Genomic DNA, 24,279 nt, shown 5'->3' on the forward strand with positions numbered 1-24,279 from the left:
ATTACTTCACGCAACATGTTTAAAGCTGTCCTATGCACGCATCCATCATGTGTATCCAATCAAATTATATGATTCAACCATCCAATTCTGACAAGGGAGCTGAAGCTATTTGGAGTGTTCTCTTTTGCTATTAATTTTTTTGACTTTTTAAAATCAAGAATGTGTTTGACATGTGCCACCGGTCTTTTGCATTACAACAAAAGGTATTTCAAATATTAAACTGGGAGCTTTTAATTAACCTATCCCGATCCCTAAACCCTTTCGGTGTGGTTTGGCTTTTTTGAAATTAGCAGGCTTATGTTGTCCCTACTCCTTAACACAAGGGGGCGATGTTAAGTTAGAAATATTTGTTCCAAGCCTAGAAACCCTTTTCACACTAACAAAGGGAAGCTAGTTTTATCTAGAGCTGCAGTTCATGAAAGCTTGTATCTTTTAATAAAATTTATTGTTCTGAAAAGATCCTCACACCTACAACCATTGCAGCATCCCTATGGTCGTGTGATCAAATTTCAGGCACTTGACAACCGGATCCGGGCCCCGGGCCTTGGGTTTAACACCTCTGTTCTAATTAGTAGTAGAAAATACATTTATATAAAAATGCAAGAGGATTTTCACGGGCTATCTTCAGTAATGTAATCTCCAGGGTAAATATTAATGCTGGGTGTCTGATTTAGGAAGCTGGTCTCCTTTCCTGGGAAATAAGAAAAAAAAAATCAGGGAAAGGAACTTTCCACGAAAAATGGGATTCCCTGCAGATTAGAGAAAGTTTAACTTTTTTTAAGGCTTAGCTTGATGTTACTACAGAATGGACACACCAGTTGTAGTTCTGGTGCAAGTTATTCTAGAGTTGTTTTATGGGTGCACATCATCAAGTCAGTGTTGACACCTGCCAACTGCCTATACAAGTCCCTGTGGTTTTCTTGGCAAGATTTCATAAATAGTTTGCCATTGCCTTCTACCTTGGGTTGAGAGAGGGAGCTGGCTTTGTGCCTAAGGTGTGGCTAGAATTCATAGTCTCCCATTTTCTAGCCCGGTTCTTAACCATAACACCAAACTGGTTCTCTTTAAGTCTTACGATTCCCCTCAAGGTGATAAATTCATCCAAAACTGTCTTTCCATTATGGAAGTTGCCTTTTTTTGCCATTGCTATTTTTCTATCCGTTTCGCATCAAACTCATTCTCATTCCTATCTTAGTTTGCGTATCAAACAGCAACAAAACATGTATACTGTGACAACAGAAACCTTTGTACTGACATGCATGGGGCTTGAAATGTTTATGCATGTACTCTCTCTACAGATAGCCTAATACAGGGGTGAAATCCAGCAGGTTCTGACCGGTTCTGGAGAACCGGTAGCGGAAAATTTGAGTAGTTCGGAGAACTGGCAAATACCTCTTGCTGGCTTCAGGTGTGGGGTGGGAATGGAGATTTTGCAATATCCTCCCCCCCAGGAGTGGGGAGGGAATGGGGATTTTGTAGTATCCTCCTGGAGTGGGGTGGGAATGGGGATTTTGCAGTATCCTTCCCCCAGGAGTGGGGAGGGAATGGGGATTTTGCAATATCCTTCTCCTAGAGTGGGGAGGGAATGGGGATTTTGCAGTATCCTTCCCCCAGGAGTGGGGAGGGAATGGGGATTTTGCAGTATCCTTCCCCCAGGAGTGGGGAGGGAATGGGGATTTTGCAGTATCCTTCCCCTGGAGTAGGGAGGGAATGGAGATTTTGCAGTATCCTTCCCCCAGGAGTGGGGAGAGAATGGGGATTTTGCAGTATCCTTCCTCCAGGAGTGGGAGGGAATGGGGATTTTGCAGTATCCTTCCCCTGCCATGCCCACCAAGCCACACCCACAGAACCAGTAATAAAAAAATTTGAATTCCACCACTGGTCTTATATCTGGGCCAAGCTGGAATGCGGAAAAAATACAAGTGGGTAAATTGTTGCTCCAACTAATACCAACTAATGCCAACCTCATGTGTCAAAAGACCACATATGAGCCAGTACTTTGGTGTTTCTTGTGCCAACTCCTTGGATTGCTTGCCGAGTATCATGAATTTTGGGGAAATACAGGTAGACCTTGACTTACAGCCATTTAATGATTTTGAAGTCTGCACTAAAAAAAATGACTGTTTTTCAATGTCGGCATCCCCATGGTCATGTGATCAAAAATTCAGACGGTTCATATTTATGTGGTTACAGTGTCTTGGGGTCATGTGGTCACCTTTTGTGAACTTCTGACAAGCAAAGTCAATGGAGAAGCCAGATTCACTTAACAGTTGTGTTACTAAGTTAACAACTGCAATGTTTCTCTTACCAAATGTGGCAAGGAAAGTCTTAAAATGGGGCAAAACTCAACAATTTTCTTACTTTGCAACATAGATTTTGAGCTCAATTGTGGCCATAAGTCAAGAACTACCTGCATTTATTTAATGAAAAATAACAATGCACACATACATAGTATTACATACAATATACATGTTCATTTCCTAACTATAATTATTTGATACACTAAAAATTTATCATTTTACAGAAACTTCTTAATATCACTTTTTTGAGATTTAAATTCTTTTCATGTACATCTTTCTGGCCTAGCATCTCAATTTTAGATGCTAAAACCTTAAAAGTCAAAACAGTATAAATCTCTTAATTTTGTATTCTGTTAGGAGAAGTTAACTATTTAAGAACTAAGTGGACTTGTGCATATTTAGGGTGACCAAACATGTTTTAGCTCTGGTAGTCAAACCTCAGGAGGGGTGTGAGAGCACCTTTTCAAATTAACCAGTTTTATTCAAAGGCATACACTGTTGTGAACTGCAGTGGTGAAATCTAATTTTTTTTACTACCGGTTCTGTGGGCGTGGCTTGGTGGGCGTGGTGTGGCTTGGTGGGCGTGGCTTGGTGGGCATGGCAGGGGAAGGATATTGCAAAATCTCCATTCCCACCCCACTTTGGGGCCAGCCAGAGGTGGTATTTGCCAGTTTTCTGAACTATTCAAGATTTCCACTACCAGTTCTCCAAACTGCTCAAAATTTCCGCTACCGGTTCTCCAGAACCTGTCAGAACCTGCTGGATTTCACCCCTGGAACTGCACCAGTCTGAAACAGCATCCCAGGCTCTTCCTGAAGTGAGTTGTGGCAAAAAGAAGCGGGACACATCAGTTCCACAATTTGGAAATGGGACATCTTTTCCCTTGCTCCCAAAGTGCATTAATTAAATTACAGATTCTTGCCAAACCAGATCATCAGGAAAGGTAGCTTACCGCTCACTGCATTTCTGGATTAGAAAATGTTGCCTCAGATAGATTTTCACCACTTAAGTCAGTGTTTCTCAATTTTGGCCACTTGGAAGATGTGTGGACTTCAGTTCCCAGAATTCCCCAGCCAGCATGCTGGTTGGAGAGTTCTGGGAGTTGAAGTCCATATATCTTCAAGTGGCCAAGGTTGAAAAACATTGATCTAAGCCAATACCAAAAAGAGTGTTGTTACTTCAGGTCCCACCTGGTTGCCTGACAGACGTTCCCAGAATGGACTGATGGTTGAATACAAGTTCAGCAAACCATTTAAATAAAGCCATTGCCATACAAGTAGCAATGTTCCAAGCAGACATTCAGGAAGCAGACAATAATAAAAGAAGTCTCAATGCAATTGCCAATTGTGACTTTTCATGTGTTGTGCAGGGTGCAATTATAATCAACTCGAACTGAAAAAGGTGAGTGCAAATGGGAACTATGAGGTACCAATAAAGGAGAACAACGAGGGGATTCCCCACGGAGGATCTCAATGAGCTGGAGATCTACTTGCTCCTAGCTGAAGTTTTCCTCAGAAGAACATTCCTTGTCAGGTTTAAGGCACAGGCAGAGGTGGTATTCAGCCGGTTCAGACCGGTTCACCCGAACTGGTAGCAGAAATCATGGGTGGGCCTGCCCACCTGCCCCAGCACCATGCCATCCTATTTAGGCACGTTTTTGAGGCTGGCACCAGGGGTGAAATTTAGCAGGTTCTGAAGAACCGGTAGCGGAAATTTTGAGCAGTTCGGAGAACTGGCAAATACCACCTCTGGCTGGCCCCCGAGTGGGGTGGGAATGGAGATTTGCAATATCCTTCTCCCAGGAGTGGAGAAGGAATGGGGATTTTGCAGTATCCTTCCCCTGGAGTGGGGTGGGAATGGAGATTTTGCAGTATCCTTCTCCTGCCACGCCCACCCAACGACGCCCACCAAGATGTGCCACGCCCACCAAGCCACGCCCACAGAACCGGTAGTAAAAAAACTGGATTTCACCACTGCCAAGTGCACGCGCGGAATGTGCATGCATCAGCAAAGCACATGCGCGGAAGGCCGGGCGCATGCATGGATGGGGCGCGTGCGCTCACATTTGCGAACTCGTAAGGAAAGTACCACCCCTGGGCACAGGGTATGTATCAAGTGATACATGAAAATTTAATTTTGGACTATACTCTTTTGGTAAACAATGCTTGGTTTAAAAAAGCCTCCCAAAATGGAAAGGATGGGAAATCAGTAACCGTTACTTTACAAAAAGTGGAAAAAGGCAGCAAGGAAGGGCATTTAATTGAGTGGTTCTTGCATTTTCCAAACCTTTCTTCAGTGTTCCATAATTGCATAAAATATGACATCTGCTGCCCCAGAGGAAATGCTGTTTGTTTTCTTAGCAGACGTATTTCTGTGTGCCTTCATCCAAGATGTCCTGCAGCAACTTCAAAACTTACATATGTTTTTAAGAAACCAATATGCAGAATAAAAATAGCAGGGGGTGCGGGGACTGCCAAAGATAGCAGAGCTCTAGAAATCTGCAAGAAAACAGTTTAAAGCAATGCTTCTCAATGCTGGCAGCTTGAAAACATGTGGACTTCAACTCCCAGAATTCTCCAGCCAGCAAAGCTGAAGGAATAGGCACCTCCCAAGCACAGCTAGCTGGGGAATTCTGGGAACTGAAGGCCACACATTTTCAAATTGCCAAGGTTGGGAAACCCTGTTTTAGGACCTAGGCTCCTAATCCTTCAATGGAAACTTTATCCAAGATACTCCATTCCATTAATTCTTCTCAATTCCTAGGGCTGCATCCATACATAACGTATTTCTTCCTACACACGCCACATTAATTGTTGGTAAGCTATTAATTTGCATGATCAGTCAATTAATACATTTATGTATTAAATTTATTTGCCACCCATCTCACCATGAGATGACTCTGGATGGCTTACAATGCTCTTTTTTGCATTGCTGGTGCTAAATTTTGCCTACATAATCATCATGTTTCTGAAAATAGAGGCAGTATATTACTATATATCCATGATAGCGAACCTATGGCACGCGTGCCACAGGTGGCATGTGGAGCCGTATCGGTGGGCACACGAGCGTTGCCCTAGCTCAGCTCCGACATGGGCATCTGATTTTCGGGCCTTCCGGGCCCACCGGAAGTCGGCAAACGGGCCATTTCCAGCCTCTGGGGAGGTGGGGAAGGCCTGTTTTCGCCCTCCTCAGGCTCCTAGAAAGCCTCCGGAGCCCGGGGAGGACAAAAAACGGGACTTCCGGTCCTACCGGAAGTCAGCAAATGGGCTCAGGAGGGCCTCTGGTGGGGATGGGGAAGGCTGTTTTCACCCTCCCCAGGCTCCAAGAAAGCATCTGGAGCCTGGGGAGGGTGAAAAACGGGCCTACTGGGCCCAACGTGCCATCGTGTGCCAAAAGTGGGGGGAGCGTAGGGGGGGACTTTGAATTATGGGTATAGGCACACTCACACATGACCCCCCCACGCTCCCGGCACATGACGGCAAAAAGGTTAGCCATCACTGCTATATATGATGTCTTCAAAAGCTGGCATATATTACAAAAAGCCATTCCTTTCTGCACAGAACACACTGAATTTGGGTTTGGTCACTCTGCCTGGGAAGAGCATCCTGAAGATTAAAGATCTCAAAAGAAAAAAAAATATCCCTGTTTTGGGTGCTGCACAGAGGTGGGTTTCACATAATTTTACCACCGGTTCACCGCGCACCAAAAAATGTGAGCATGCGCACCTTCCTTGCATGCGCACGGCCTCTCGCGGAAGCGCTTTGCTCACACACACGGCTTGCGCGCATACGCGCCGCTTAGAAAATGTGGCTAAACAGGATGGCCCGAACCGGCTGAATACCACCACTGGTCCTGCATCATCTCAGCAGACAGAAGGGACTAAGAAAGATTTTGTTAATGTCTCTGCAGGAGAAGAGGGGCATCTCTGAAACTACCATGCATGAATACCCATACATTTCAACAAATCCTTGATTCTTTGAACCTCTCTTTGGTAGACGTCAGATATAATGCTGCTTTCAAGTCAGTGATGACTGCTGAAGATTGCCTGGACAGGTCCCTGAGGTTTTCTTGGCAAAATTTTGGAAGGGAGTTTGCCATTGCCTTCTTCCTAGGGTTGAGAGAGAGAGGGACCGGCCCAGTGGTGAAATCTAATTTTTTTTACTACCGGTTCTGTGGGCGTGGCTTGGTGGGCGTGGCAAAATCCCCATTCCCTCCCCACTCTGGGGCCAGCCAGAGGCGCTATTCGCCAGTTCTCCGAACCAATCAAAATTTCCGCTACCAGTTCTCCAGAACCTGCTGGATTTCACCCCTGGACTGGCCCAAGGTCACCCAGCTAGCTTCGTGCCTAATGCAAGTTTAGAACTGACGGTCTCCTGCTTTCTACCCAGGTACCTTAACCACTACACCAAACTGCCCTCTCTCTTGTGTCATTTAGAAAATTGTTTAAAAGAGCTGCTTGTTCTCCCACACCTCAGAGACAGGGTGATTATGGAGCACCCATGCATTATGATTGGTTTATTGTTGGTATTCTGTTCTTCTGGCTGGTTGGGTTATTATTTTTTTTAACATATACTGTCTTTTTATTTGTAACCCCACCCAGAGACAGACTTTGAAACCAAAAAACTACAAACTGCCAGAAAGGAATACAGCATATGATAGATACCAAATTATACATAGCAGCAATACATGAACAGTATCTTGCACTTTACATACATTATTTGGCTCAATATAGTAAGTAATTCTCTGTATTTGCTCAATGCTTTCCTCATCTACTCTACACTTTTGGGGCGAGGAGTTGAACTTGATGGAGACAGTTGTAGTGGGCCTCCTAAGAGACAAGCGGCATGATTCATGCCATGATGTCATCATGCAAATTGCATTAATTATGCAAGTAGCATCATTTGCATGATGACATTGTGGCAAGTATGACATCATGGCGGCTTCTACCAGAGATCCACAGCAATGATTGGCTTTGGCCATGATCAAGTCCTAAGTGATTTGTTTGGCTTTGGTTTAGCATCTTATATGAGCCCAGCCACTGTAATCTAAAAACCATACTTTAGAGCTTAGTTTGTTGTGTGAAACAAGATAATTATGGCTCATTCATTTAACCAGTTAAGCAACCAGAAGCTTTCCACAATGTGTGAATCCCATTCATGCCCAATGTGAGATCTAAACGAAGGACTAAGCCAATCTTTTTGCACGTCTTCACTCTGGAAATTTACTTTTTCTTTAGCGAGCTTTGGTTACTGGGGTTCCTAAAATACTGCCCTAATTTACCATCCCCATTAGCAGCAATAACACTTATATACCGCTTCACCGTGCTTTACAGCTCTCTCTAAGTGGTTTACAGAGTCAGCCTATTGCCCCCAACGATCTGGGTCCTCATTTTACCCACCTTGGAAGGATGGAAGGCTGAGTCAACCTTCAGCCGGTAAGAATTGAACTGCTGAACTGCAGCTAGCAGTCAGCTGGAGTAGCCTGCAGTACTGCACTCTAACCACTGTGCCACCTCAGCTCTTACTTGCCTTGAAGACGATGAAACAAGCATAATGTACAGATCACGAATTAACCCAAATTAGATTAGTAGCATGGCTCAGTAACTGGGGTGTTAAGCAGATGGCCTTCTCCCTAATCACACTTATAGTTTAGGCAGCATTAAATTTGGGGTCAGTGAATTCAAACCTCTCTATCATTGTACTAAGATGACCTTGACTTACAAAACCATTAAAATCTTTCAAAAACCATTTGCACCCACAGGAAAATCCCTTCCATATTTTAGAACTCGACTTTCTCCATCCCAATGTCCTCCAGAAGAGTTGGATTACAACATCCAAAATTTCTACCCAACACAGTGGAGGATTATTCTGGTTGAAAATGATGGCGACTGCAATCCAGCACAACTCGAGGTTGTTGGATTATCCAGAGAGCCAAAAGATTCGGGCAACCACGGCTTGCTAAGAACAATGCAATATTCATATTTTTAGACGTTTTAGTCAATCTCAGATCCAAAGTGTTCCATGTTTTTTTTTTCCCAAAAGCTGGACACAAGAAGCAAGAAGCCAATAAGTTCAACAGCTTGACAAGTTCAACATTTTACAGTAAGTGCAATTTTAATTTGCCATTAAATTCCCATTTCAGGTTTTACGTAGCTCACCCATGTTACCAGAACATCGGTTCATCACTGAAAATGTCACCACAATAAATACGTAGAAGAATAGCTGAAGATAAGCAATAAGAGAGGACAAGTCTTGCTTTGGAAGATAATCTCTGGAGTCAGTCTTAAAAAACAGTCGTGGGAAGAATCTTGCTAGCTAGGAAAGACACAACATGGTTTAGGCCCTTCACCAAACTTGTGGTAGCATTGATGATCAATAAGAATGCGCCCCCAATGCCTGAAGCAATATCTTTGAGCACACCAGGAATGGCACCCAGGGTGTAAAAAGGGAAAGAGACAATATCCAGAATCAGATTCACAGGGACGCTAAGAATCCTATAGGTCACCATGAGAACATTGTAGATGTTTTTCGCAATGCCATTCAAGATGCTGACACCCACTCGGGCCAGGCAGATAAAGATATCCAGAAGAGCGATAGATATCCCTTTGATGAAGATGCACACTCCGCTGAAAATCTTCTGGACAATGCACTTTAGCAAACACCACACACCTTTCACAAGTTGGCAAATCAGATAGCAAATAAATTTAACCAGTTTCCAGATAGGGCTAATAATGAAATGACAAAGATTCTTCAGAAAGCCACTCTCCTCCTTGACGGTCTGAGTGTGTTTACTTTGAGTGGGCTTTTTTGCACACGTTTTGCCTGGTTTCTTCGCCTGGACTTCCTTCACCGAGCGCAACACGGCCTCCAGCTTCTTAGGATCCTGTCTGTCTTGACCACAGTGGTTCTTGAAGAGCTCAGTTCCAGCAGGAAGCTTCTTCTCAAGGGCTTCTACCGTTAGGTCTTCGAGACGACTCTCAACATCAGCCTCTTTGATAAATCCCAGCGACCAGGTCTCGGCACCATTGTCACAGCAAGCTGCCAGCCAGACAGATTTGGGGACCGCCATTTTGTCCTTTACTTTGAGAGAGGAAGGCATCGCTCCGGTGAGGAGATGGAGGTCTTTCCCATTTTGACAGTTAGGAGCCAAACTGTGGCTGACAAGCTGCTCAACTTCCCAGTGCCAAAGTTCCTGGAAAGAAGGGGAGAGTGGCACGGCGTTGGTCAGCGTGTGGGTGGCAATGTGGTGATCATCCTTATGAAGACAGCTGGGATTCAGGTTCCCCCGCTCATATCCAGAGTCTACATAATCTGCCATGAGAGCCTGGTTTCTACCCAGATGTTCCAATGACTCTCCAATCTCAGCTTCGGGCATCATTTCTTCCTGATCATTTCCAGGGTCATCAATCTGAAAAAGAGATAAGAGAAACTGCTGAGTTCATATTTAAGTCAAGGTAAAGGTTCCCCTCGGACATATGTGCTAGTCGTTCCTGACTCTAGGGGGCAGTGCTCATCTCCATTTCAAAGCCAAAGAGCCAGCGCTGTCCGAAGATGTCTCCATGGTCATGTAGCTAGCATGACTAAACATCAAAGGCGCACGGAACACTGTTACCTTCCCACCAAAGGTGGTCCCTATTTCTCTACTTGCATTTTTTACGTGCTTTCAAACTGCTAGGTTGGCAGAAGCTGGGACAAGTAATGGGAGTTCCCCCCGTTATGTGGCACTAGGGATTTGAACCACTGAACTGCCGACCTTTCAATCGACAAGGTCAGCGTCTTAGCCACTGAGCCACTGCATCCCTTTAATTCATATTTACCATCTGAGTCATTTCCTGTAAGGTACGAATTCCATCCCCCAAATAAATGGTTGGAAAGGATATTTTGGAAATATGCAACGATTATGTTAGTTAGGTGGGCAATGAAACATCTGAGAGCCAGTTTGATTCAGTGATTAAAGCACCAGGCAAGAAACCAGGAGACTGGGAATTCTAGTCCTGACTTAGCCATCAAATCCAGGTGGGTGACTTTGGGTCAGTCACTTTCTCTCAGCCCAACTCACTTCACAGGGTTGTTGCGGGGAAAATAGGAGAAAGGAGAAATTTTAGGCATATTTGCTGCCCTGACTTATTTATAAAATTAATAAAGGCAGGATATAAATAAATAAACCTGAAAGCAAGTAGCCAAGCTTAAAAGAGCATCCCAAACCCCATAATTTTGGAAATCATACATTAGTTCCGATATTTTGGTGATGGCTGTTTTAAGATAATCCTGGTATTGTCCTTTTAAATTTGGCAGATTGCTTTTTTTATAACAAAGCCTGTGTCCAGAGTTAGAACTTGAAATTATGCATAATTTTAAATGCTCGAGTTGAATGCAAATTTCAAACATACACTGCAATTTTTGAAATCTAGAATTAACAGCTAGCAATAGGGAACAACTGAACTTTCTGATTTTATATTTGTTTTGGTATTATTTATTGGTCATGGACCAGGTGATTCATGAGCACCTTGGGGGAAAGAATTCTGGAAAGATGTTGAGGCAACCCAAGAAAAATTAGTACATACCTATGATGTTATTTTTAAAGGTCATCCTAGTAATCTCATGACATCGTTAGGTATGATTAATATAACCATGATTTATGGAATTAACCCAGAAGGATGCTTCCTTTGTACATGCAGAGACCTTACTTTGACTGATTCTTCAATCATGAAGTTATATAAACCAATGGATCAGCCTTACACATAGACCTGCCTTCCCGTTTCAGATTTTTGCAGCCTTGTGTCATGGATTGAATCTTCTGACACCTATTCCATAGTCAGAAGATTTTACATTCTGTAACATTCCTGGATATCTCAAGTAAAAAGGCTAGAAGTCTTCACCACCACAGGCATCAGAACGTTAAACAAAGATGGAAATCCCCATGTCATTCTTAGGAAGTTAAAAATGGCTACATAATTCAGGAATGTGTGGGCCGTTGATAGCTCCCGTTGTACTCCATTAAATAAACAAGAGTGCCAAGCAACGCAGGGTTTTACTTCCATCAAGAAATGCTCATTAGCATGGAGGATTTTGCATAGGACCCCTGACTATGATTTCAAAACCATTGCTAGAACCAGAGATCTTCAAACTTGGCAGCTTTAAGACTTGTGGACTTCAACTCCCAGAATTCTCCAGCCAGCATAGCTGGCTGGAGAATTCTGGGAGTTGAAATCCACAAGTCTTAAAGCTGCCAAGTTTGAAGACTTTTGGCTAGAACAGTTCTGACCAATCTAACAACTCCGGTTTCTGATGGCAATGGCATTCTGCACTCGCCTAGAAACCACCACTTGCCTATTATTACAAGTGGTCCTCGACTTATGACCGTAATTGAGCCCAAAATTTCAGTGGTTAAGTGAGACAGTTGTTAAGTTAGTTTTGCCCCATTCGCCGACCTTTCTTGCCACTTGTTAAGTGAATCACTGCTGTGGTTAAATTAGTAACATAGTTATTAAATGACTATGCATCCAAATTTTGGACATGTGACCATGGGGATGCTGCGACGGTCGTAAATGTGAAAACCGGTCATAAGTCACTGCTTTTCAGTGCTGCTATAACTTCAAACAGTCACTAAATGAATGGTTGTTGAGTCCAGACTACCTGTATTTATATTTTTCAGGTCAACATTTCATCCTTCTTCAACCTTTAAAAAATAGTGCCCTTGTTTAGCCAGAATAGAATAGAGAGAAGAGAAGAAAAGAGGAGAGGAGAGGAGAGGAGAGGAGAGGAGAGGAGAGAAGAGAAGAGAAGAGAAGAGAAGAGAAGAGAAGAGAAGAGAAGAGAAGAGAAGAGAAGAGAAGAGAAGAGAAGAGAAGAGAAGAGAAGAGAAGAGAATTAGGAATAACATGTAAGTGTTATCGTTTTGCCTAATTATGCCTAATTGTTCTCACTAGCAGGCAATCATTATACAATGCTATTCAGGTTCTCTTTGTGTATTTTGGACATGAGATATGAACTTCTGCCTGGAGTTTGGCTACGTGACACCCTATTCAATTACAGGTGGGTCTTTGACTTACAACCATAATTGCTTGAAATTACAAAAGGATTGAAAAAGATGTAGAGATTCTCAGTCATCCAGGTCATGGTTGTCCCAAAGGTGCTTTTTCAGGAGGCAACTGGACTTCCTTGTTTTTTCTTTTGAAGACGTTTCGCTTCTTATCCAAGAAGCTTCTTCAGCTCTGATAGGATAGTGGGGAATGGAAGGATTTATATTCCTTGCAGACAGTTGTTAATTTGCATCCTTTTAGAGGGTCCTTGAAGCACTTGGAGGTTTGTCTGTATCCTCAGGGTCACCTGAGTAGTGCTCCTGGTTCCTGTAGTCTGCAATTTTTCTTCTGGAAATCCATTCCTACTCCCACACCATTCAAAGGGTGTTCATCCCAAATTTTATAGCTAAAAGTCTGTAGAGATTCTCAGTCATCCAGGTCACGTTTCACTTCTTATGCAAGAAGCTTCTTCAGTTCAGAGCTGAAGAAGCTTCTTGGATGAGAAGCGAAAGGTCTTCAAAAGAAAAAACAAGAAAAGTCCAGTTGCCTCCTTAAAAAGGGACACTGAACAAAAAGTAACTTAAAATCGGTCCTGGCCTTTGCACGATGGTTGCAGCATTCCCAACGCCACATGATCAAAATTTAGAGGCTTGGCAACTCACATGTATTTAGGAAGGTTGCAGCATCCCAGGGTCATTGCCATTTGAGATCTTCCCAGCCAGCTTCCGACAAGCAACGTGGGAAGGCAGGATTCACTGAACGGCCATGTGATTCACTTAGTAACAAGTAATTCATTTAACAACAGTGGTTTTTAAAAAGTCATAAAATCAGGTGCAACTCACTTAACGACTGCCTTGCTTAGCAAATGGAAAGCCCTAGTCTCAACTACGGTCATAAATCAAGGATTATCTGTATATAAGATAGCATTTGGTTTTATAAAGTGCCCGGTCTAGACCAGGGGTCTCCAACCGTGGCAACTTTAAGTCTTGTGGACTTCAACTCCCAGAATTCCTCAGCCAGCTTTGTCTCCTGGGAGTTGAAGTCCCCAAGACTTAAAGTTACCAAGGTTTATTGTTTATTTATTTATTGGTTCGATTTATATGCCGCCCTTCTCCGGAGACTCAGGGCGGCTTACAATGCGTTAAGCAATAGCCTTCATACTTTTGTATATATCTGCTTAGTAGGGCTTTTGGCCCCCCCTGAGTGGTGTTCTATTTTATACAAAGTCAGCTTATTGCCCCCACAATCCGGGTCCTCATTTTACCTACCTCGAAAGGATGGAAGGCTGAGTCAACCTTGAGCTTGGTGAGATTTGAACTTGCAGTAATTACAGGCAGCTGGTGCTACTTAACAGCACTTCAGTCTGCTGCGCCACCAAGGCTCTTGGTTGGAGATCTCTGGTCTAGACGAGTAAACCAGGCCTCTGCCATTATATGAATCAGGCATTCTTCTATTTCTCCCAGGACAAATGGGGGGGGGGGGAAGTGGGGGGGGCAGGACAGAGCTTGACAGCTATGCTACAGAAATAGTAACATATCTCCCTCCTGAGGCAAGCTGCTGAAATATTTCTTACTACAACACTATCTATAAGACCCCCTTCTCTCATAGCTACTGGGAGGCATGTCCTACAACCAGACAATACAATCAATTAAAAGCCCAATAGCTCTATTCATACAACATCTTAAGCTTGATTAGAATTAATCGAATTCTTACTGGGATTCTTAGCATATGCAAAAATGGTTTTGTCTGTTATCTTGCTGGCTAATGTAAAGTTCGGTCCACTGTACAAATCAAGAAAACGGGTTAATTTAGTAACCTATTGTATGAAGGGAGTGTTACTGGGATCCCTGTGCATTCATCTATCCAAGCTAGACTAACAATAATGTAAAGTGCAGCCTGGGGATGATGGATGCTTTAGTCCAATTATCTAGAATGGGGAAAGGCAGCTACTGTATACATTGCTATATATAGCTGTCTCACCGAGGTCCCAGGGGAACCTGGATGAAATATTAATTTGTTGCTTTATGTTTTGCCACCTCAGAATGATGATGCTCTCCTGGGCCTCATTCTGAAACCCCAAACACCCCACCTGTTGTCATGTCCCATCAGGAAAAGCACACAGAGCTAAGGCAGTGAACGTAGCATGGCATCAGCTGGTTCTCCAAACAGGCTTCGGAGACTAATTGGCTCCCCGGACACACAATGCTTGCCTTGAAAGGGCCCTGTTGTAAGCCAACTGAGTCGTCACAATGGGATATGTTTGTTTGAGGGACTCCCCCGGTTGCTTTTTCCCTTCCCTATTCATCTTGGAAGTCAAACATCCTTCTGTTTTGAGAAGAAGCTTGTTTGCAGACCACCATGGTCAGGGCAGAGGTTGGTACAATCCTGGCCTCCTTCATGGGAACAAACATGTTATCAGGTCCTCAGAGAGATCAGAAATAGCCTGAGAAACTTCGGGGAGAGAGAAAAAATAAGCACATATGCCCTCTGCTTTCTTTTCAATATAATAGATAAGAGGCAGGCCAGTACTAGAGACGCGGTGGCTCAGCGGCTAAGACGCTGAGCTTGTCGATCGAAAGGTCGGCAGTTCAGCGGTTCGAATCCCTAGTGCCGCGTAACGGAGTAAGCTCCCGGTAACTTGTCCCAGCTTCTGCCAGCCTAGCAGTTCGAAAGCACATAAAAAATGCAAGTAGAAAAATAGGGACCACCTTTGGTGGGAAGGTAACAGCGTTCTGTGTGCCTTTGGCATTTAGTCATGCCGGCCACATGACCACGGAGACGTCTTCAGACAGCGCTGGCTCTTCGGCTTTGAAACGGAGATAACCACCGCCCCCTACAGTCAGGAATGACTAGCACATATGTGCGAGGGAGAACATCACCAACATGAGAAAACTCTCAGATACCACCAGTCTTGTTAACCTAAAAATGATGGAATTAGGTCAGAAACTTCTGCAGCCATGTTAAGTGTTCTGGAAACAAGACAAGCCAGATTTTAGTTTAACTTTACAGCAGAGGTTTAATTTAACATCTCAGCAGGGGTTTAATTTAATTACAAGCATGGGATTATTCCAAGAAAATAGCAAAATGGAAAGGTGGTCTTACATTCCCAACAATCCCAAATCAGATCCTGTCAAAAGCACCCTCTCTGAATTTGTACTGATTGGGAACATTTCCCCCCCCCCCCGCTTCCCAATTGTTAGGCAACATTATCCTTTCTCTCCTTTGTTACAATCCAGTCCCTGCAACACTTTCCTTTAAAAAGGTAAAAGGTTTCTCCTGCCCAGGGGGTGGTCACCAGTGCTCACCTCCGTTTATCAGCTGGGGGAGCCAGTGTTGTCCGAAGACCCTTTTGATGGTCATGCGACTATATGCTGAGATACACCAAACGCTGTTACCAAAGTGGTACCTATTTATCTACTTGCATTTGCTTTCAAACTGCTCTGTTAAGGCAGGAGCTTTCCTTTAAATACTTTCTGACACTAACAAAATCTGCCGCCTGTAGGATTCAAATAATTTAACAACCGGTTGTCGGCACTAATGACCGGCTGGATGGGCGTGGCCATGTTGGGCATGGCCAGGGGGTGGGACAAGCAGCACTCGGCCTCCTGCACCCCCTGGGAGCAAAAACGGACCACAGGGGGCCGCACCGTACCTCCCCATGCCGTTTTGGGCCTAGTAGGCCTCCCTGCAGCCTCCTAGGAGAGAAAACAGGCCACAGGAGAGAGGGTGCCAGACCCTCTCCGCACCCCATTTTGGGCCTAGGGGGCCTCCCTGCACTACCTGGGAGCCAAAATGGGGCACATGGGGACTCCTGGAAGGGGCGGGGTGGGAAGGGGCAGAGCCAGCCAGCAATTTAACTACTGGTTCTCCCAAAATGGCCCGAACTGGCTGAATCCCACCACTGCCTTCCAGTGATTCCCTTGATCTCATCCTAGCTGAACTCATACTTCCAGTGATTCCTTGTTCTCATCTCTTGATCTCCTCCTAGGTCTCATCTTCTGCCCAATGACCTCCTACCCAATTTATTTAGCCAGGCTGGCAATAAACAACATTCTTATCTTCTTGGCTGATGGAGCATGTCTACAGTAATAGCTCTATCACTATCACCACCTGTCTCCTCTCCCTAGATAGCGGGGCCCCAGATGCAGATCCAACGATCCCACCTTTATGTTGCCAATAAGTAAGGATAAGGACCGAAGGCAGAAAGTAAGTCCTGCCTGCCTAAAATACTTGCTCCCCATTGCAATCCAGAAAAGTGTTTATAATTAAGTGTTTAAAGGAGCTGCTAATAGCACTGTTAAATTAACATCTAGCAAGTCCTCAGTGATGAAGTCAAAGTGGAAAAGAGGCCATCTTATTACTAAAAAATGCACTTCGTGTGTAAAAGTTCCAAACAGTGGCTTCCCCCGAGTAAAATAAAGTCTCAAATGGTAGCAAAATGGGACAACCCTGGAATTGTTCTTGGAGATCTTAGATGGCTAAACAGTCTTAAATTATATGAATCCGAAGGTCAGTTTTAACACAAGCTTCTTCTTCTTGTGCCATATCCGTCATCAGACATTGGCAATCATGTTGGCGATTCTATTTTTATCAACAGCCACACGAAAAAGTGCTGTTGAGTTTTGTCCATACCAGTCCCTTAGATTTTGAATTCATGATGTTCTTCTGCCTGGACCTCATTTGCCTTCAATCTTTCCCTGGAGGATTAAGTGAAGGATGCCGTATTTTTCTGGGTGTCGCATCACATGTCCGGAATATTCTAACATTTGCTTTTTAATGGCTTTGATGATTTCCCTTTGCTTTCCCAGGCAGCTTATCACATCCTCATTTCTGATTTTGTCAACCCAGTTTATATGTAACAGCTGTCAGTAAATCCACATTTCAAGTGCTTCTAGTCTCTTCAAGTGGCTTTCTGTCACAGACTAACTCTCTGCTCCGTAGAGCAGGATAGGAAAGATGTAACATCTGAAAATTTAACACAAGCAGCATCTCATATTCATCTGAAAAAGTTTTCATCAAAAAGAATGGCCAGCCTCTCTCAGCCAAATCGGACAGTTTTTAGCATGTGGCAGAGCCAATATCTTGGCAAAGTTAACCAGCCCTACTTGGGAAGGAAAAGCAGGAATGTTAAGTTCTGGGCCACTGGCTGAACTTCTCCCTTCTGTTGGAGTTGGGAAAGGTGGAGAGAAAGAGAAGGAAGACGATGGGCAACAGCAAGGTGGATGGACTGAGTTACAGTGGGGATGGGTGCACCATTGAAAGACCAGGTTAGGGACAGATCACCATGGAGAAAACCTATCTAGGTAGTCACTAAGGATCTATACCATGCGTGATGGAGCCATCGCCCCAACTCAGCTCCACCATGCATGCACATGCACTTCCCGCTGGCCAGCTGGTTTTTGGGTCTCTGCCATGCATGTATGGCAGGCGGGGCGCATGTGGGAGACATGCGTGCATGTGCGGGGGTTGCAGAGCATATGTGGGGGTCGTGTGTGCATGCACAGGGGTGGGAGGAGCGCAGGGGGTCATGCATGCATGCATGGGGATGGGTCACACGTGGCGGGTCACATGCACATGTGCAGGGGCGGGGCGCACAGGGGTGGTCATGCATGCATTGCATTATGGGTGCGCACATGTGTGCTTTCAGCACAGAGCTATGAAAAGGTTAGCCATCACTGGTCTACACCAATTTGATGGGACCTAATCAATTGATCCTTAGCCAGAGATTTTTCTGGGCATTAGATTAAAACTACTATCGTCTTTTGCTGGCAAGGCCAAACCCTAAAGGGAATCATGTTTGGGGAAATCTGAATTACAACATCAGATTCATTCTTTTTCAATCCGTTTGCCTTCCCCAAACTGACAATGCATTCCGGTTTTATGTCTTGCTTTCCCTCAAGGGGAAAAGCTGTGTCTAGCCTGTTCCATTTTTGGAATGCATTAGAGCCACTCCTCCACCTGCATACCTGCTTCAAAAGAGATAATTAGCAAGTTGCAGAGAAGGATTAGCATTGAATTTCCTAACATTCCCTTCACATTTCCTTTCATTAAATCAAGCATCTGCGTGCTGAAACATTCACTCCTATCAGATGCTGTCAGCCTTCCCAGGTAGATCCGATAGGAAACATATCAGCTAATTCTATTTTACTGTAAAACAGCAATAAAGTTTGCAAGTCTGAAAGTACAATTCTCCTGCCATCTCCTTTACAAGGCAAGAAACTAGGTAGGGTCCCTTTTGAGCTTCTTGCCCTTCCCATTTCATAGCTGTGGGCTATGCGGTCTCTTATCTAACTGTTCCCTAGGCAGTGTCTCTTTCTTCAGTCGCCCAAGGTCTTTCTAACATACCACTTACACATACTTCCTCTGATTTAATTGATACAGCTTCTACTACACAAGGCTCTAAATTCACCTTTGCTTTACAGCACTTGGATTATGGCCAGATACTGGGATACCAGCTTTCTTTTCAAGGAAACTTTGTAACTGATTATGTTTATGCTTAGGGACATAAAACTATGGATTCTACATTGAGAAATGGGTATAGGGAGTAGACATGACTGCTCTTGAAGCTAAATCTGTTTTTCAAAAAAGACTCGTGCTTGCCCCAAATGATTAAAATAACCCCACCAATTAAAGTAAAAGCTATTGATTTTTATTTATTTTTTTTGTCCCTTCAGATCAGCATTCTCCTGCCAGCAGCCCAGACAAGTCTCTTCAATTTTCTTGGCAAGATTTTGCAACTGCTTGCCTTCTTCCTAGGTTTGAGAGAGATTTGTCCAAGGTCACGCTGGCTTTCTGCCTAGGATAGGACTAAAAGCCACAGTCTCTATTCTGATGAGTTCAGAATTCTTTTTAATTAAGGCACAAAAAAGGACACTTTTATTGTCCTTTCCCTAGGAATGGATGTTATCTTTTTTTCTGAAATCCCCAATTTTTTTTTTAAAAAGTCAAACTTAAAATAATAAGTTCCTTCCAGCTGCTCTCTCTCCCTCCTTCCCTCTCCTTCTCTATCTCTATGTTTTTGTCCTTATAACAGTACTTACTACAGTAACTATTATACGAGCTTTCCTTAATTAAATTTGCTAAGCAATCACTCTCTTTGCAGTAAGCAAACTTATAGGACGGATGTGACTTCCTAAAATATTAAATTGTGCAGTTAATAGGATTTCACAAAGCCATTCAGCCATTTGATATTTTACAATGCCAAACGGACATCAAACTCCGGCTGATGTATCCCATGAAAAGCTATCAATGACGAGATACGCATTGTTAAAGATACACATTTTTAAAAGTCGGCACATATAGTATGCAATTGGAACACCTAAACTGAGGGTAACAATGTGTCTACAGATAATGCTATATAACAGTGATGGCTAACCTTTTCTGGACTGAGTGCCCAAAACGCATGTATGCGACCCTGAATGTGTGAGCGCCTGAACCCCAAAAATGCAATGCATGCATGGGCTCCGTGCATGCGCCCCCTGTGCATGTGTGCACAGCCCCCTGCATGCACCCCCGTACATGCGTGCACGCACCCCACATGCGTCCCACCCCCCCACATGCACCCCACTCCCCGCACATGCGTGGCAGAGATATGAAGATTAGCTGGCCGGCGGGAGTCACATGCTCATGTGCAGCAGAGCTGAACTGGGGAAATGGCTCACGTGCCATCAGAGAGGGTGCTGCGTGCTAACTCTGGCATGTGTGCCACAGGTTCTCCATCACGACTATATAATCATCATCATCATATTTGTGATACATTTTTAAATGTTCAGTTGACTGAGTTTCATGTTTAATAATAATCATCAAAGTAGCAACAATGATGCATTGGAAGATCTGCAAGAAATATGATTTGCCTGTAAGCAAGAACTGATGGGACCACAAAATAGAAAAAATCATAGAAAATGAAGAAGTTAAATTGCTCTGGGACATCAGGATTCAGATAGACTGGCACCAGCCACATAACACCACAGACTTAACAGTTGTTGATAAGAAAGACAAAAAAAGCCTGGATAGTGGACGTGGACGTGCCTGGAGGCAGCAGAAGATAAGAGAAAGAACTGAAGAAGATAACAAAATACAAAGACGTACAAATAGAAATAAAACAACTGTGGCAAAGGCAAGCAAGGATAGTACCAATAGTAAATAGGCACCTTGGGTGCAATCCCAAAAACAACTGGAGCACCACTTGAACACCATTGGCATTGACAAATTTGCCATCGGTCAATTGCAGAAGGCAGCTTTGCTTTGGAACAGCTTCCATCCTGCGACGATATCTGTAACACCGTCAAACATCCCAGGTCCTTGGTCAGGACTCGATATTTAGACAAAAAATGCCAAACCCAGTCTGAACATCTGGCTGACTGTGGCGATGGTCAATAATATACAATGCAATAATATTTGTAAAAAGCACCAAGCTGCTTTTAAAAAACAACAGACTGGCCGGCTGGCTGGTTTAGGAAGGAAAAAGCCTTCTCTGGAGATTGTTGCAAATACACGGAATGAATGGAATGCACATGTGTGTCCATACAGAACCACATGGCAGGAAACTGTTCCAAATGCTTCTTCTCTTAGCAGAGTTCACAGTCCCATGAATCATGCTTTCGGTCAACAGAGGACTCCCTAAGCCCACCCATCATCCCCTTATAACAGATGAGACTGCATCAAGCTTTTGCTGGCCTGTTAGCCCCTCCAGGTGCAATGGATTATTTTTTTTTTCAACTCCAACCAAGGCCCACTCAACCATGCCAACTCATGGGACCCGAAAGTCCTGGTTTATAAAGAGACCCACACATCAGAGAAGGTCCATCAAAGCAACCAAAAAAGGAATAGCAATTTGATGGTTTGGTGGATGACTTCACTGGGGAATGGAGTGGGGGGGGGGCTTGCTTTGGTTGAAGAACGCAGGGGATCTTCACCAAGGAATCGGCTGAGTCTGACTGCAGCTCTCTTCCTAAGCTACAGAGCACGGTTCAACATGACTCGGCATGCAAAGGGTTTAGAGTTGAATTCTAAAGAGAGCTCTTCCAGACCGAATGCAACCCTCTTTTCCTTCTTCAGATGCCCACAACCCTTCACAAGTCTATCTAAAAAGCCCCGTGGTGGCCCAGGGGTTAGAACAGGGGTCTCCGACCTTGGTAATGTTAAGCCTGGAGGACTTCAACTCCCAGAATTCCCCAGCCAGAATTCCCCAGAATTTTGGGAGTTGAAGTCCTCCAGTCTTAACGTTGGCCAAGGTTGGAGAGTTCTGTATTTAGAGCATAATTTATCTATAGTATTGCATTTGTAGAGTGGCTGCTATACTTGTAAACCAATGTTTTCTAGCTTGCTCAATACCCGATCGCTGTACTACTCTGGAGGTTGGAGACCCTTGGGTTAGAATGCAGTATTATTGCAGGCTAACTCTACTCACTGCCAGGTGTTTGAATCCTGACCTGTTCAAGGTTGACTCAGCCTTCCCATCCTTCCGAGGTCGTCGTAAAAAACGAGGACCCAAATGGTTGGGGCCAATATGCTGATTCTCTAAAACCACTTAGAGAGGGCTGTAAAAGCACTGTGAAACGGCATATGAGAATATATCACAGTGCTTCACAGCTCACTGAGGACCTGTATACTGCACGAGTCAAAAAGAGGGCTGTGAAAATATCTACAGAACCCTCACATCCTGGAGATAAATTGTTTCAACTTCTAACCTCAAAACGACGCTATAGAGCACTGCACACCAGAACAACAAGACACAAGGACAGTTTTTCCTCTGAATGCCATCACTCTGCTAAACAACTCATTCCCACACTGTCAAATTAACTACTAAGACTGTATTACTATTCTTCTTCTCATCCTTACTACTACCTATCTCTTCCCACTGATGGCTCTATCCATGTTGCTTGTATCTTTGCAACTTACATTGTTATTATTGTTTCCTAGTATTATTTGATTGCTAATTAGTATCCTATCACTAAGTGTTGTATCTTATGATTCTTGACGAATATATTTTATTTTTTTTCTTTATATGCACTGAGAACATATGCACCAAAGACAAATTCTTTGTGTGTCCAATCACACTTGGCCAATAAGGAATTCTATTCTGTTCTGTTCTGTTCTGTTCTGTTCTATTCTATTTCATTTCTATTATATCTACTTCTAATTCATTTCTATTTCTATTATTTATTCTATTCTATTCTATTCTTCTAGTCTAGTCTAGTCTAGTCTAGTCTAGTCTAGTCTAGTCTAGTCTATCCTCTCCTAATTCTATTTCATTTCTATTATATCTACTTCTATTCTAATTCATTTCTATTTCTATTATTTCTTATTCTAGTCTATTCAATTCAATTCTATTTTATTCTATTCTTCTAGTCTATTCTAGTCTAGTCTATCCTATCCTAATTCTATTTTATTTCTATTATATCTACTTCTATTCTAATTCATTTCTATTTCTATTATTTCTTATTCTAGTCTAGTCTAGTCTAGTCTAGTCGTCTAGTCTATCCTATCCTAATTCTATTAAATTTCTACTATATCTACTTCTATTCTAATTCATTTCTATTTCTAGTATTTCTTATCCTATCCTATCCTATCCTATCCTATCCTATCCTATCCTATCCTATCCTATCCTATCCTATCCTATCCTATCCTATCCTATCCTATTTCATTTCTATTATATCTACTTCTAGTCTAGTCTAGTCTAGTCTAAGAGTCTAAATTCGATTGCTATCTTGTCCAGAACTGCATTTCTTGCAAGGGCTCTTTGCAGGGAGGCTCTGTCTGGACTTTGGGGGTGGGGGGAGGGAAGCAGGGGGTTGCATGGACCGTTGTACTGACCCAGCGCATCTCCTCTTGCACCCAAGTGGGACACCCCACGGCGGGGACGTCTGAACACACACACACACACACACCCCTCTTCGTGCTTCCCCCTTCCTCTTCCCTCGCCCTCCGCCTCTCACCTGCGGCTCCACCAGCCACCGCGCCTCCTCCTCCTCCTGCTGCTCCTCTTGGCCGGCGGGGTCCCCCCGGGTGTATCGGAAGGCGGCGAAAAGCGGGACCTTCTCCCGCGTGCTGTAGAGGGTGGCGAAGCGCGGCTCCCCGCGGTACTTCTGGCAGATCTTGGCCACCTGCTCGGCCGGGAAGCCCGCGGGGGGCAGCTGCCCGTAGAAGAAGGCGTCGCATTCGGCGAAGCCCGCCTGGTCGTCGCCCACCACGCGGCCTTCGCTGGAGGCGGCCCAGGCCAGCAGGGCCAGGAGGCAGGCGGGGAAGGCGGCTCGCATCTTGGCCCAGGGAGCCGGGGGGGATTTCTTTGCCCGAAAGGGAGGCAAAACGAACGGCCGGCGCTTCAGGCACGGAGAGAGACGCTCCCGCCGAGGGTTCCTGCGATCCTGGCCGGCCACCCCGGAGCTTGTGAGGCGCGGATCTCCTGCGAGGGCCGAGATATAGGAAAGGGCGCCCGCTGCCAGCCGACGCGCCTCCTCAAGACCGAGCGCGCGCGCCCCGCCGCCTGCACGTGAGGAACGGGGCTGACTCACGCGGGGCGGGGACCGGAGGGGGACGGCGCTCCGCCGGCTCCCCTCCACCCCCTTTTCCTCCCTCCCTCTCTTTCCCCCCCTCTCCCTTTCTCCTTCACCCTCTCCCCCTCTCTCTTTCTCCTCCTCCCACTCCTCTGTCTCTCTCCCCTCTCTCTTTTTCCCTCTCTTCCTCTCCCCTCTTTCGTTCCCTCCCTCCCTCTTTCCCCTCTCTCTCCCCCCTCTCTTTCTCTCCCTTTCCCTCCCTCACCCCCTCCCTCTTTCTCTCGCTCCTCCCTCTCTTCACCGCTCTCCCCCTCCCTTTCTCTCCCTCTCTCCCCCTCCCTCCCCCTCCCTCCCTCTCTTTCTCTCCCTCTCCCCCTCTCTGCCTCTCTCCTTCTCTCTCTCCCCCTCTCTCCCCTCCCTCCCTCTTTTTTCTCCCTCTCCCTCCTCTCTGCCTCTCCCCCTT

General features: G+C 44.6%; 1 protein-coding gene across 1 annotated transcript; it reads right to left on the minus strand.

Annotated features, from left to right (window-relative positions):
- Nucleotides 1-6,498: 6,498 nt before the first annotated feature.
- Nucleotides 6,499-23,890, minus strand: ENDOD1 (endonuclease domain containing 1). The gene is made up of 2 exons (XM_070942895.1): nt 23,259-23,890; nt 6,499-9,707 (listed from the first exon to the last, which is right to left on the minus strand). Exons 1-2 carry the CDS (start codon nt 23,577-23,579, stop codon nt 8,583-8,585), a joined length of 1,446 nt encoding a protein of 481 aa, XP_070798996.1. The 5' UTR covers nt 23,580-23,890; the 3' UTR covers nt 6,499-8,582.
- Between the last annotated feature and the right edge of the window lie 389 nt (nt 23,891-24,279).

This window comes from Pituophis catenifer, unplaced genomic scaffold, assembly GCF_029215685.1.
Source record: "Pituophis catenifer annectens isolate HBS135680 unplaced genomic scaffold, rPitCat1.0.hap2 SCAF_4, whole genome shotgun sequence".
NCBI lineage: Eukaryota > Metazoa > Chordata > Lepidosauria > Squamata > Colubridae > Pituophis > Pituophis catenifer.